We start from the raw sequence: 16474 nt of genomic DNA on the forward strand, positions 1-16474 counted from the left end.
ATTAATTAGCACCTCTTAGATTCTATTTCCTTCCTTGTAAAATGGAGTAAATAATAATAATGAGGGTCAAAAGAGATGACATATATAAAGTACACTGTAAGCTTCCATGTAACTTTATTGTTATTCTTGTTGTTGTTTTAAATATTATTAAATGATGTCAAGTGACTCATTGCTGAAATGAGACAAAAAATTTGTTGATCAGGTAACAGCAATAGAGATGTTTGCTTCCTTGATGGTAGAAAAAGTAGAAATAACACTGGCTCTTAATTAAGCAAGACAATCTAGATCTAAATCCTACTTCTACCACCTAATATATATATGAGTTAAGATAAGTTACTTGATCTCCCTGAATCTACATTTTCTCATCTACAAAATTAGGAGGCTATACTAGATGACCCCTGAGATCCCTCCCAGCTCTTTATTTATAATTGTGTGAGCCAAACCAAATGAATACCACCTATTTCTAGGAATTCACATAGACAAAAATTACAGTGGTTAAAAAAAAAAAAATTGTATTTAACCCTGAGAGGAATCTGAAAGGTTATTTTCAATCCCTTCTTATTAATTTCAATCTCTTATTTTACATTTGAGGAAACTGAAGGACTAAGTGCCTAGTACAAGGACATAGCTAGTAAATGTCTGAGTTCAGTGCTCTAGCCACTACTCCCCACTGTCTCTAAAAATACTGATAACTGTAGAGGACTGAAATTCTGAATAGGTATACTTATCTGAGAATGCAAAGTACTTAAGGCTAATTACCTATTTGATGTGAGACAATGGCTTTATTAACATATATTTAGATCATGGCTCTCCTCACCTTTGGTGCTTGCTGAATGTTTGGTATAGTAAGATAATCGTGTGACTTGGTGGCAGGAGGAGGAGGAGAGGCTGGAGACTCCAGATTCCAGAATCCAGGAGACATCTTTGGCAAGTCTCATGGAAGCTTACCTGCCTGTTTCACTTCTCTCCCTAAAGACCAAGGACTTTGATTTGTCCTGGCTCTGGCTGACCCTGAAGCTTTCCAGGGAGCTAGCTCATACTCTACAGAATAAGTACTGTATAAGAATGAGAATAAGAACTCTTGAGCAACAATTAAAAAAAAAAATTCCAGACATTTTAGGAATCTTTTCTTCAGTTACTAATCAATGGGAAGGACTCACATGAAAAACAAAGATTTAGGAAATGAATAAGACATTCATTATTAAGACAGTATATGTGAATGACATTTGAATTACAGAAACAAACCTTGAAAATGAACTATATAGAAATGAAGGACTCCTGATCAAGGATGGAATATATTCTTGCAACTCTTATCCAAAGAGTCTTAAAATATAAAACTAGGAGGAGGAAGAAAATTGCTATGTAAGTCTATACAACTAGAAACTATAGAAAGAGGAAACCATATTGAAAGGAGTACATAGCAGCAGAGACAAACAGATACTCACTGGAGACAAAAATCAAAAAAAAAAAAATTTAAAAGCTGGTAAATCCATGGATTTTGTTCTTTGTTTTTTTGAAGGAAAAAACATGATGCTTTTATACAAATTCATAAAGCGTAAGGAAAAGCAATCTGAAGAATTGAACTCAAAGAGGCAAATGTTACCTTAGTGGTATCACTGAGTTTTAGTAGTATGAAACCATAATTGGAATGAGGCTCTTAAAGGATACTACTTATTCAGAAGAAGGCAAGTAAAAGAATTGTTAGGAGGGGATATAAGAACAAAATAATCTGAAGATCTATGCATGCAAGAAAATCTAAAAACTAGAAGCAGTAGGTAGACATCAAGAAACAGCTCATTTGTATGAAGAGCAATAAAGGCAGAAACAAAAGTGACCTTTTTATTGGTGTATTAAAATATAGCATCTGGATGGGAAAAGGAAATAGATGAAAATTGCAGAAACATCTAAAAAAAAAAAGAGTAGTGATCATTAAAATGCAGTGGATCAATCAAAATCCACAACAGATTATGCCAGACTAGCCTCATTTTTTTTTTTTTTTTGGTGGGTAGAGTTCCTGGGCTGGTAAATCAGAGGCATTCTAGAAATACTTTTAAACCTAGATTTTATCAAAGCATTTGACAAAGTTGCTTATGTTGTTCTGGTAGAAAAGAAAAAGTAATATAAGCTATATGTTGTTCGGCCATTTTAGTCATGTTTGACTCTGTGATGCTATTTGGTGTTTTCTTGGCAAAGATACTGGAATGGTTTGCCATTTCTTTTTTCAGGCCATTTTATACATGAGGAAACTGAGGCAACCAACATTAAAGGACTTGCCCGGGGTCACACAGCTAGTGAGTGTTTAAGACCAGAATTAAATTTAGAAAGAAGAGTCTTTCTGACTCCAGGCCCAGCACTCTGTCTTCTGTGCCACCTACCTGTCTCAGCTACAACTAGATGAATACAAATCTGTTTAAATGGTTTGACCAGATAAGTAGTTATTAATAATTTAAAGGTCTCTAGTAAAGTGATTCAGGGGCCATGCTTGACCTTGTGTTCTTTGATGTTTTTATTAATGACTAAATGAAAAAATATATCAAACTTGTATGTGACACAAAGGGATAATTAACATTCTACATGACAGATAGGATCCAAAAAATAAATAAATAAACTTTGAAAGGTGGAACAGTAACACAATTTAATAACATGAAATCTTGAAGGGGTAAATGTAAAGTCTTATATGTGGGTTCAAAAAATTATCTTCACAAATAAAAGATGAGGGAAGTTTTACTAGATATGCATTCATATCTGAAAAGAGCCAGTCACATAATACCGGTATCTCATAGGTATTAAGTGTCTGAGCCCAGTTCTCTATCTACTACTCTATATTGTCGTTCAAGACACTGAAAATGATTTGGAAGTCTTGAACAACAATAAGAAAATAAAACAAAAATTCCAAGAGATGTTAGGGATCTTTTCTTCAGTTACTAATCAATGGCAAGGGCTTCAAATGAAAAATGAGTTAGCCAAGCACATAACAGTTAAAAATAAAATCACCAACCAAAACAAAACAAAATTAATTTCATCCTAGTCAGGTATAAGAGAGGCATAGTGAATAGGGAAAAAACATTTCTCATTAACTTTTCCTGTCATCTAAGCCATTCTGAGAGGTGTGTAATGATACATTTTCCTAAAAATACACAGCTAAGTAAATTTATTAACTTCTTCATATTCCTATTCAGTAATGGCCAGATATCTCTGTTGTAAAGACAACAGAGTCTTGTCATACTCTGTCCTGATTGGACTATAACATTCAATTCTGGGCACAACTCTGATTTTAGTAAGGTAATTGATAATCTGACAATTATACAGAAGTAAGCAACCAAGACAGTGAAGCACCTCAAGATCAAGCCAAATGGAAATTTTGTGAAGAAAAAAAGAACATTAGTGGATCTGAGAACTGTCAATTATTTGAGGAGTTGTAATATCTAATCATTTTGCTGTGTCTCATCAAAAGCCAACAGTTAATAAACAGATAGATAGTTAGACAGATAAGTGAAGGAAACATAGTAGAGAACAAAATCTTGCCATCAAATATTTACAATCTAGTAACTTAACCAAATAGATGAACTAAATAAAAGCGTATTTTGCCCTTGGCCAAAACTATACTGGGGCATTCAAGGGTAATACTCTATTTGAGCTCCAGAAGGAATCTTTTTCTCCATTCAGTTCTTAATGTATAAATATGTCCCATAACTGATTTTGCATGTAAATGTGCCCCAAATTGTTACTATTAAATTACCACACACAATTCTACTTAATTATTCATTTCTTACCCAAATACAATATTCCTTTGGACTTCTCCACCATGCCCTTAGGAATTTCATCATACAGCAAGATCACATCAGCCTTAGTAGTCACATCTCAACACATTCTCTACCCTTGGGAAACTCTGATTGAAAAGCAGAGTGAAGAGCTTTTCTCCTAACCTCTATTTAAAGAAAATGTTCAAGCCAGTCTTCTCATTTCTCACCTGGCTATAACACTTTGCATTTCTCCATCATGCCTCCATGCCCTTCCCTCTCCTCTTTTATCTTCCTTTTGGGTTCTATCTTTTCCCCATTAGATTATAAGCTCCTCAAGGACAGAGACTCTTTCTTTTTCACATTTGTGTACCCAACATTTAGGACATTCCTGAAACAGAATATTATGCCAAATTGATACTTGATAAATTTCTACTTAATGACTACTTAATGACTCTTGTTCCCTCTACCTGGTCACTCCACCATGTAACTGCAACATGAAGTGCATAGTCACAGCAAACTTTGGGATCTGCCCAGCTTCTCCACTTGTCAAAGGCCTCAATGAGGGAGCAGCCTTTCTGAGGTATGGCGAAATCAATAATCATGGTAGTGCCTCCAGCCAAAGCTGCCTGAAACCACAAAAGATTTTCATCAAATTAGCAGATTAGTTATTCAGTTATTTATTGCTAATTTTTGAGATTTTCTGAACCATGAGTTTCCCAAACACTAATAAAACATTAAATATGTATTATTGCATTTTATTTGAACTTTTCTGTTTTTTCTATGATTTGTTGTTTGGATCATCCATTTTTATTATTAAATTATTTAATCTTTAATTTTCCTCAAAGGCTCTTTATTGAATGTATTTTTATTGTATTTGTTGCCAGTGATAAATGTGTCAATGATTTCTAATCTTTGGTGTTTGTGAGGTTTTTATGTCTTAATACATGGTCATTTTAATTTTTTATTTTTAAAACTTTTTTCTTTTCAAAACCTATGCATAGTTTTTAACATTTGCCCTTGCAAAACCTTGTGTTCCAAGTTTTTTTTATCCCTCCTCCTCATCCTCTCCCCTAGACAACAAATAATCCAATACATATTAAACATTGCAATTCTTCTATACATTTCTACAATTGTCATGCTGCACAAGAAAAACCAAACCAAAAAGGAAAAAGAAATGAGAAAGAAAACCAAATGCAAGCAAACAACAACAAAAGTAAAAATACCATGTCGTGATTCATACTCAGTCCCCACAATCCTTTCTCTGGGTACAGATGGCTATCTCCATCACAAGACATAGGAACTGGCCTGAATCACCTCACTGTTGTAAAGAGCCACATCCATCAGAATTGATCATTGCATAATCTTGTTATGCACAATGTCCTCTTGGTTCTACTAATTTCACTTTGTATCAGTTCTTATAAGTCTCTCCAGGCCTTTCCAAAATCATCCTGCTGATAGTTTCTTATAGAACAATAATATTCCATAATATTCATGTACCATAATTTATTCAGCCATTCCCCAGCTGATGGGCATCCACTCAGTTTCCAGTTCTTTGCCACTATAAAATTGGCTGCTATAAACATTTTTTCACATGTGGGTCCTTTTCCCTTTTTAATGATCTCTTTGGGATACAGACCCAATAGAGATACTGCTGGATCAAAGGGTATGCATAATTTGATAGTCCAGTGAACATAGTGTCCCACTTTTCCCACATCCCCTCCAACATTCATCATTAACTTTTTCTGTCATCTAAGCCATTCTGAGAGGCATGTAGTGGTGCATAGTCATATTTTTCTAAAAATACACAACTAAGTAAATTTATTAACTTCTTCATATTCCTATTCAGTTATGGCTATATATCTATTATCATCTATAATTTTTTTAAAGTTCTATTCAGGTCCTTAACTTATTCATTGCTTATCATTTTTGTTAGATTTATCTAGATCTGAAAAAGATACATTGGGGTCTCTCACTATTACAGTTTTGTTATCTATTTCTCTTTGTAATTCAATTAACTTTTTCCTTTAAAATGTAATTATATATGCTATTCAATTTAGTGCATATTTGTTTAGTATTCATGTTTATTTATTATGTCTTTAAGTATAGTATAGTTTCCCTGCTTACTTCTTTTTATCATATCTGTTTTTACTCTAACTTTATCTGTTTGTTACCCATACTTTTTGGAGTTTACTGGAAACATAATAGATGTTATATCCTTTCATTTTTAATTCTTTGTAAATTTTAATATTCCAAGTGTGTTTCTAATAAAAATATGTTATTGCATTCTACTATCTAATACATTCTAGTCTACTCTTTCATTTTATTGGTGAGTTGACTCCTTTCACATTCCTGGCTATGATTGTTAATTGTATATTTCTTTCTATATTCATACTTTTTCTTTTCTCTCCTATATTCCATTTGCAAAAATTAAAAAAAAAAAACAATAAAAAGTTGCAAAAGGATTTGTTTAAACTTATAATATATAAATGATGCCATATGTATCCCATTGTCCCTATTCCCCACATCCAATCACATGTTTTTATTTTTTCTTTTCCTTTTAATCCCTTCTCATGCTCCACTTCTAACTCTGAATTTTGTTATGTTTATGGCTACTCCATCAACTATCTTGTTCACCCTCTTAAAACATTTTCTCCCCTCTCCTTAAATCAATTTAATTTAAGAAATTTGCATTATGTTCTATGTGTGTGTTTATGTGGGTGGTTTGCATGTGAATATTCAATATTCCTTTGCACAGTTCAGATGAAATTGAAATTTTTGGCAAGTCTGTTCCTTAGGGATTTAAGGGATTTAAGAAGACACTTGTTTCTTTTCCTTCTTAAATAATTAATCTTGTCTCCATTTTAACATATTTACTCATTTCTAGCCTTTTCATAAGGAATGATCATAAATCTTCCATTTCATTAAAGGTCTAGTTCTTCTTGGCACCTTCCTCCAGGCATAATTATATATGTCTGGGGAAAAAATTATGCTTTATTTTATAAGACAGATTATTTCTGGTTCTAAGTCTTTATTTTGTGCCTTTTAATATATTGTATTCCAAGTTTTTTCTCTTCTTATAATGGCAGCTGAAAAATCTTGTGTGATCTTGACTATGACCTTTTACTACTTGAACTTTTTATTTTTAGCTATTTTATAATAGTTTTTATTTGACCTGGATTTTGACTATCATATTCCTAAGAATTTTTATTTGAGGACATCTTTTGGGAGGTGATCAAAGGATTCCTTCTGTTTTCAGTTCTACATGATCTGTGTAGTTTTCTTATTTCTTATAAAATAATAAATAATTTTTTCCAGTAATCTGATCATTTTTAGATTAACTCATGACCTATTTTCCAGGTACATTTTTCTTAAAATAAATAGCCTACATTTTCTTCTCTTCTTTTTGCAATATTTTAATTTTGTTTTAATATTTATTGTCTCACAGAGTTGTTTTCTTTTGGTTCATAATTTTCAGGGAATTCAATTCTTTGATTAGATTTTTATCAATCTCTTTTAAGCTATTAGTTCTCCTTGTCATTCTTTCCCAGTTGTTCTATTTTATTTCAATTGCTTCTTTTTTTTCTCAAGGTATTCCTGTATCTTGTGTGACCAGGATCTTTTTTTCCCTTCTAAGATTCTATCTAGAGTTACTCTCTTCTGGATTTACTTCTTGGGCTTCTCTAGTCCTAGGTATTTTGGTGTATGTGTGTGTATGTGTGTATATATATATATACATATACATAATTGACTGACTTCTATACACATTCATTCAAAAAATATTTGTTAAAAGCCTGCTATAATTAAGATATTAGTGTTCAAAACTAAAAATAAAAAAATTGGAATAGGGGAGGAGTAACTGTCTCAAGACACATTAAATACAGAATATATATAAAATAGAAAATAATTTGGGGGACACTAACAGCTGAGATGATATTTAATTGAATTTTCAAGGAAGTAGAAGTGAAGAAATTGAAATAATGCTTTTTCCGCAATCACATAATTAATAAACTTCTAAGATTTGAGATCATATCTTTCTAACTCTAGATCCATTGCTTTAATTATTGTCTCACCTAGATGCTTATAGGTCAATCACTAGGTACAACACAGTGGAAAGAGTAATAGATTGAGAGTCTTGGAACCAGGTTTAAATCCTGGCTTATTAATGTCTCCAGGCTTATTGTAAGATAAAGCCTAGTGGTCTGGAGACTACTGTGACAGTCTCCTCTTAAAGGAGGCTATATTTCATAGAATCTATGAATGGAAACCAATCCCTCCCACCTGAATAAACAACTTGAATTAACTTGTGTCTTGTAATCTCCTATGAGTTTATTCTATATTAATAAATATATTTCTTGTATTTCTGACTTGTGTATAAAATGTCCTTCCCCTGTTCCCTTTCCCCTTCTCTCCCATTCTACTTAATTGCATTTTTGAGGTAATATTCTATCTGTGATTTTTTTGCAATGATTCAGGAACTTCCTTTTCAAATATCTAGAGATATGATCTCTCAACCTTCTCAAAATGGTGTTGCCTTCAACAATCTCCTTGTCTTCTTCCTCAGCTTTCATCATTGATGACAATGGCACGCAACCATTTAGGTCCCATAGCATCTAAGTCCACAATATGTCAAATGATGAGATGGAATTGGTATTGAAGAATAGAAGACAGGGAGAAAAATAGTCCAACTAACTTTAATAGCTTTTAGCTGCAATAAGACTTTTGGTACATCTTGTAAAGAGAAAACATGTTTTTCCTGAATTATTAAAAAAAAAAAAAAAGGAAATCTTTGGTGCATCCTCTATAGATGTAGGCAAAGAAAAAAATCCAAGAACTAAACAGAGAGAAAAATATAGAAGTATTATAATCTCTAAAAAAACTGACAACCTGCAACCAATTATTAAGTGCTTATGGCAATGAACTAATGTATAAAATATAAGCCTCCAAATTATCCCCTCCCCAAGTACCAACTGAGGAACATAAGAAAAAAAATTAAATGTTATTTAAAATCCCTAAAGCCAAATTCAAGGCCAGTAAATATTTGTTACTAGGGTGACACAAAGTTAGCAGAAGCGGAATTATGTTTAATGCATTTGAATGGATATGTTGGCAAAATAATTTACTTCTCTATTCTTGTATTCTTGAAAAGAGTTGGGAGGGTTAGGAAAGGAGAGATTTAACTTATGCACTGTCTATATTTATTTAGTTAGCCAAAAAACAGAGCAAAAAGGCTTACATCTAATTTTTTAAACCACTGATTACTTTAGCAAGCAGTTTCCAACTGTTCCATTTCTTTAGAATTTTCTCTAATGTTTACACTTTAGATAATGTGTGTGCATGAACATATAATTCACATGTATGTACGTGTGTGTGTATGTGTATATATACATATATATATGCTTATAGTTTCTCATGAACTTTTGTAGCTTTTGATCTGTATGAACTGGGAATGTTTAACCTAGAGAAAAGAAGACTCAGGGGAAGTATAACTTTATTCAACTGTTTGAAAAATTGTCACATGAAGATAAGAGATTTTTTTGGATTACTTAGTTCCTTTTGGATCCATGAGGAAGAAATAAAAGTAATGGACAGAAGAAGCAAATAAAATATAGTTTTGATATAAAGAAAAACTTCTTAACAAATGGAGTTGCTCATAAATAGAAATGGGTGGCAGTTAGAGAGAATTTTCTTCTCTCATTGAAGACCTTCTAACTAAGACTAGATGACTACTTTAGAGGAATGTTACAATAGAGATTCTTTTGGGGAGCAGTATGGATTAGAACGGGGGGCTACTAAGACCCCTACCTAACACTAAAATTCTGTAATTTTATGAAGTTGGGAGAAAAGGATTCGTTTTCTTTTTCAGTTTATTCTGCATTCTCTAAACCATTAGAAAGAACTTTTAACTTTGTAGTTTAATGAGATCACTTTCAAAGAGTGTTGACACTGCAGTTAATGGTCTAGTTATGAGACTGTAGATTTATGGCCTATAAAATAAAGTGTTGCATTTCTAAAAGTACAGAAGCTCCATTTCCTGAACCACATGCTAAAGTGGAAATTAATAGGGAAATACCCACAAAATGATACTATAGTGGTATCTCTATACTAATCTAAGAAAAGATGACAGTAGAGTCAGAATATGTATATTATATATATATATACACATATATATGTGTGTGTGTATATATATAAAATCTACATATCTATCTATCTATATATATATAAAATCTACATCTCTATCTATCTATCTATATATAACATCTCTATCTATCTATCTATATATGTGTATATATATATGTCTATCTATTTTCAAGTTTTCCTCTTCCAAACAGGAAAAAGTAGGGAAACACAAGATGGAAACAGCAGTTATTCTGGATCAGTCTGAACTAGAGTAATCTGAGGGATACTGACTCTTATAACTTCCTAAAATATTGCTTATGGTTTATCTCAGTTATTAGCAACCTAATCAGACATATTTATAAAAGAAGGCAAATTTATTTTTCTTGCTCTGTGTCCTCTGCATTTATATGTAGAATCAGCAATGAAGATGTCTATTCCAAAAGACTCTAGTTCTATAAAACCATTAGGAAAAGTCCTGGTTTGGCACAATGAGTCACATATATTTGAAATCATAAATTAAAATTGCATTGATGCTGAGCATCTCTGAGAATTAATATCCTTCATATGTAAAATGAGGTTTTAGGTTTCTTTCGATTCTAAATATGTGATTTTGGGATCTTTTTCATAAAAAATCAAGTGATATAATTATGCACACCTAAAAGAGTCCCAAGGAAATTCCCTGTTGGGAATATGTTGGGAGCAGGGTTTGAAATAAGAGACTCAGTGACAGATTAGACAATCTTCCAGAAAGCAAATATAAAAAGGAGTGATAGAATGTGTTGAGGGAGCCACAAAGTTGAATAGGGGAAGGGGAATAAGATGCTTTTGAAGATTAGTCAGAAGTTGTTCTCAGAATGAAGATCAAATTGAGCTACTGATGAAAGGTAGTTGAAAGTGACTGTAATTCACAAGATTTAAATGTACAAAAATATATATAACTAAAACATAAAGAGGCCTAAAAGGGAAAAGATGTAAAATCCTGAGAAATTTCATGAATTAGGGGCATTATTCTTAGGTAGAATCCAAACATTCAAATGTGATTACTTTTGCTTTCCAATTTAAGTTATATGTTATGTCTGATTTTCTAGCTCTGTTTTAGTTTTAAAATTTAAGAATCTAAGTTTAAGAATTTAAGAGGGAAAACATGCTTTTAGTGTTCATTCTCTTTCTCTGGGATACAAAAGAGTAAGGAGGACCATTCCCACTGGAAGGTTCAACCTATACCTTGACCTCTGAGAAACCAAAAATACATGTCATTCTCCCTTAGGGATGGAGATGAGGGAGAGGATGAAGGAGAGAAGCAATTAGCCTTATCCATATAGTCATTTCATCAGATGAATAATGAAGTCTCAGAATAAAGAGTTAAGCAATGGAATCAAGCTTATGAATAATACTCATAGTCATGCAACTTTTATCATGAATTGAACCTTATTTAACCTTCAGGGAATGAGATCTCCTAAGGAAACTTTAGAGGTGGACAATTATTGACAAAGCCCAGGTAAAAGGAATGAGAGAATCACAGGTCTACCAGTAGACTACTCTTCCTAGTAATTGTGTTTTGCAAGGCAATAGGGGTGAAATGAATTGCTCAGAGTCACACACTGGTAGGTATTAAGTGTCTGAGATTAGATTTGAACTCAGGTCTTCCTGACTTTAATGCTGATACTCTATCCACTGACCCATATAGCTGCCCCCTTTCCTTTTTAACTTTTTTTTCTTCCTAGAGAATTTTAATTCATGGGAAGAATAGTTACTCCCTCCCAAAATGACTTATTGAATGTCTTGGTATGAAAGAACAATGACTATCAAAGATTAGCAGTCCTATACTTTTGCTCTGGAAATATAAAAAAGTGGTCATTCATTCATTCAATCCTCTGACTTGATCAGTTTGTTAGGCCACCTCTTCCAGCAATCCAGTGTTTTAGAGCAGAAAACAGGGTACTGACTTGAAACAAGAAAGAAACATTCAGATCCATATACCTTCTCCCCTTGTCTTTAGACAAAGTCAAATTCTCCCTTATTCCTTGTTTCTCTATCTTAGAAGGATTGCGCTATAATTCTACTCAGTTAACCAAAAAACTGCATTCTCCAATCATGCCAATTAGTGGAGAGTTTATTATTGTTGTTATTGTTGTGACATTCTTCTTCTTGTTGTTGTTCTCTACTTTCCAGATATCTGTCAGGAGTCACCAAACATTTTAAAAGAAGGAAAATTCTTGACAACATGAATATTTCTTTAGAAAGATTGTTTTATTCCCTAGAAAGAGCTACTTTTTTCTTGTTAAATTGGCATAGAGTCTTGGATCAGAGGAGCAAAGATTTAGAACTGGATGGGACTCTAGAAGCCAATAAGTCCGACTGTATCCTCCCCTCCCCCAACATACACACATATATACAGATTTTTCAGATAAGGAAAATGAAATTCGGAGAGATTGAATGATATATAGAAAGTCATACACAGTAACTAGTTGACAGAAATATTATTTGAATCAATGTCTACTGATTTCAAATCTGAGACTTTTTTTCACTACTGGATACAAGGCTATTCTTGATTCAGAAAGCTATGAACTCAAGCCCTACCCTGATAAAGATAAACATGTAGTCAGTCATAACAGTGACAATCTTTTAATGCTCCATGAGACTCCAAAAGGCTATAAATTATATACCAATAGCCCATCTGAATGGATAGAAAGAATTACCACAACAGAAGTAGTTCCCACCAATAAAATCTAAGGTCCTAATATATATGTATGTATATATGTATATGAATCTATCTATCTATCTATCTATCTATCTATCTATATTCCTTGTTTTCACCCAAAATAAATTTCTCTGCACTTATATTTGTCAGTTGGCCAAACAAAATGCATTTACCTTTTCTAATCTTGCCTCATAAATCAAGCCTTTCAGTTCCTAATTACTTTGGTTGTTCTTCTCTGAAAACCTTCTAATTTATCCAAAATCTTCTCTTTAGAAAAAGAATATGCTATCTCAGATGTAAAATGTAATGGAATTTAAATTTAGATAAACTCTAACAAAGAGTGGATCATAATATTATATAACATGATATTTTATCCATCTAATTTATTTCCTTCCAAGTTATGTATTACCATAGTACCTAAGCATGCACTCCATCTGAAGACCTCATAGCTTTCTTGGTTCTAAGCTTTTTCTGAAATAGATGACAAGTTTCAGTGCAGTCAATCATAGGATCCAATAAATTTAAGTAAAAGAAAAAAAGCTTATAATCAGAGCTTTGAAAAAAAACTTTAGCAGAATTTTGAACATTATTCCTTGTTACTAAAAATTTCAATTCATAAAAGCACAAAACCACTTCCCACCCTGCTTTATCTAACGGACCTTTCTATTTAGATGAATTTTTGTTACTTTCTTCCATGATTCATATGGATAGGTGATCATATTCTACTTAACCAAAACATATTGTTGGATATGTTCCATCCAGTTCAATGCCCTTTGTTCTAAACAATTACTAGTCTTGGACAAATAATCTCTTTCAGGATTTAAAAAAAATCGTTCTCTTTATATTTTAAAGTTTTTTGTTACCTGGTTACGCCTTAGTTTTCCTGTATATTGCACAATATTGTTTAGTCATTTTCAGTAATGTCCAACTCTTAATGACCCACTTTAGAGTTTTCTTGGCAGATACTAGAGTGGTTTGCAATTTTTTTCTTCAGCTCATTTTATAATTGAGGAAACTAAGGCAAATAGGGTTAAATGACTTTTCTACAACCACAGTTACTAAGTGTCTGAGACAAGATTTGAACTCAGTTCTTCCTAACTCTAGACACCCAGCACACTGTTCACTGCACCATCTAGCAGTTCCTTTCCTCATATATACTACAATGTATCCAAATTAGCTTCCTTGTCCATGATATTCAATGCTCTATTAATACTTCCTTGCAGAGGCCATCTTCTCATGTCTGGAATGAGCTCCCTTTCTAACATTCTACTCGCAAATATTCTAGCTTCCTTCTCAGTTCAACTCAAATGCCACTTCATGGAGGAAAGCTATCTCAGTCTCCCTTTCCTCTCTACTCATTGCTAGTGCTCTGCCTCTGAAGTCACTCTTCATTTATACAAAATATGTGTGTGCATACAAATGTATACATATATATAATATTTTTCTCAAAAGAATATAAATACTTTTGGGAAAATATCAAATGATGTTTCTTTGTTTCCCCAACTACTAACAGAGCTGCTGGAATATAGTAAGCATTTAATAAGTATTTAGTGAATGGATGTGAAAATTAATAGAAATTTTGAGCATGTATAAAGACAGGATATGTATTTTAAGGTGTTCATTACTTAATCTCAGATGAAATACTGATGAAATAATTTATTGTTATATTGATAAATCACTTATAAGAATTTTATGAAATATAAACTGCTCTTCATTATAACATTATTGATACAAACCATCTTATTTTAAGTAAACTTTTTTTATATATAACTTCTCTCAAAAACTCAAATGGAGTTGTAATCTCATCAGTCTCTTGAATGATGTGGATCACAATCCATCCATGTCTGCCATCTCGTACCATACTCATCTCTATCTTCCTCAAATATCTAGGAGGTATCTTCATTTTTTAAAATTAAAAATACTTTTCAAATATGTGAACTTATATATTGGTTATTCCTTACTTTCAACAACTGACCAATCCATCTTTTTCTATCAACTATTTCATTAAGGATTTCTTATTTTCAGTTCTTCATAGTTCCTAATTTGTCTTATATTGTAGCCTACTCCCACCATCGTGTACCACTCCATTAATATTAAAGTGGTACAGTTTAAATTTTTCAGAGACTTTAATATTCTATAATGTAACCATTCAAAGACATGGATAGAATATTAGTCTTAAAAAGATGTACTTTTTTCCCCAAAAAGAATCATAATTAATTAATAAAATAATGATTAAGAGGTAACATAATGAGAATTTTACAATTTTCCCAAAATAACCTAATCTACCTTCCTCCTATTTAATTCTGAACCTAACATCCATTTGTGCCATCTTTCAAAAATATGTTTATATATACATACACATAAATATTTTGTTGTTGTCATTTTCAATCATGTCTAACTCTTCATAACTCTATTTGATGTTTTCCTGGGAAAGACACTGTAGTGGTTCGCCATTTTGTATTCTAATTCATTTTTCACATTAAAAAACTGAAGCAAACAAGATTAAGTGAATTATGGAATAGTACATAGCTAATAAGTGTCTGACTCTATGGTCCATCATTCTATCTACTGTACCACCTAAGTGCCCACACATACAAATACATGCACATATATTGATGAACAAATTCTATAGAATTTCCACTTGACTGCATCTCATCACAGGAAAATAGGAATTTTTCATCTACTTGATCTTTGCTATGTGCATAGTTACACCAAACTCCTTTGAGAGATTACCATTCATTGTCCAGTTTTTCCATTTCTAAGAGACTCTGCAATGTTCCAACCCTGGATGAAATCAGGACAAAACTATTTACAATTAAGAGACTATTCAACCATCTATGGGGAACAATTCTCAGTAGGAGCCAGATATCCCTCCCTCTGGCAATCATATGTCTCTATGCTTTACGCTTAATATTGATATTAATTAATATTACTAATCAGAGTTTCTAATTTATAGAATTGATAAGATTGGATATTAATTAATTTTATAATCAATAAATTTATGTAGCTTTTTATGGTTTACATAATGTTTTCCCTTAACCCAAAAGTAGGTAATCAAACAATTGGCACATTTTTAAAGCACCTACTATATACCAGGAAGCTAGCATACAAAATATAGGAATTAGGTAAATAAATATGAAGATGAAATAATCTGTCTTCTCATAGAGATTATATTCTATCTGTTCAGAAAACGTGTACACATGTAACTATACAGGGAATAAATAAAAATAAATACAAGGTCTTTTAGGGAGGGATATGATAGTTGTCTTCAAATATTTGAAGTATAGAATTAAACTTGTTCTGCTTGGCCCTAGACAGCAGGACCAGAAACAATGGGTAGAAATCCCAAAGAGAATAATTTATTCTTAAGGCCAGAAAATTCTCTGTCAATTAGAATTTTCCAGACACAGAATGAATTGTCTGAAGAAATTGTGGTTCTCCTCCTTGGAGGTTGGCAGAATGACCATTTGCTAAGGAGGAATCCTTTCAGATATGGGTTGAAATAGAAAGTCACCAAGGTCCTTTACAACTATGAATTCTATGATTCATGTATAGAACACAACCTCTCCATGTTTCTACATCCTATGTAATTCTTGGTCATGTCTTTCTATAAACTCTCCTAAGTAGGTTCACTTAAGACATTTTTGAATTCTCTTGATAACAAGAGGATAAAAATAGAGAGCATAATCTGTCCATCAGTCATCCTGCACTAGAACTACATGACTTGTCTGCTTCATTTTCTAATCACATCTTTCTGATGAAACCTCTAATGATACTTTTTCTGAGCTAATTGATAAAAATGTTGTAATGCATTCATAGCCAACATGTACTTTTGAATTTTTACATCAATTCTTCAGCCCAAAGAATGCCTTTACTGAAACTGTTCTTTGTTTCATAAAGAAGTTTGAGGCTA

The 16474-nt window shown here is 32.4% G+C and overlaps 1 protein-coding gene across 1 annotated transcript in view; it reads right to left on the reverse strand.

Annotated features, from left to right (window-relative positions):
• Nucleotides 1–16474, reverse strand: part of DPYS (dihydropyrimidinase) — a 115502-nt gene that overhangs the window by 85291 nt on the left and 13737 nt on the right. Inside the window, exon 2 of the mRNA XM_051970968.1 lies at nucleotides 4211–4369. Coding sequence (XP_051826928.1) covers nucleotides 4211–4369 — 159 coding nt within the window. The remainder of the gene's footprint in view (nucleotides 1–4210; nucleotides 4370–16474) is intronic.

This window comes from Antechinus flavipes, chromosome 1 (assembly GCF_016432865.1).
Source record: "Antechinus flavipes isolate AdamAnt ecotype Samford, QLD, Australia chromosome 1, AdamAnt_v2, whole genome shotgun sequence".
Taxonomy (NCBI): domain Eukaryota; kingdom Metazoa; phylum Chordata; class Mammalia; order Dasyuromorphia; family Dasyuridae; genus Antechinus; species Antechinus flavipes.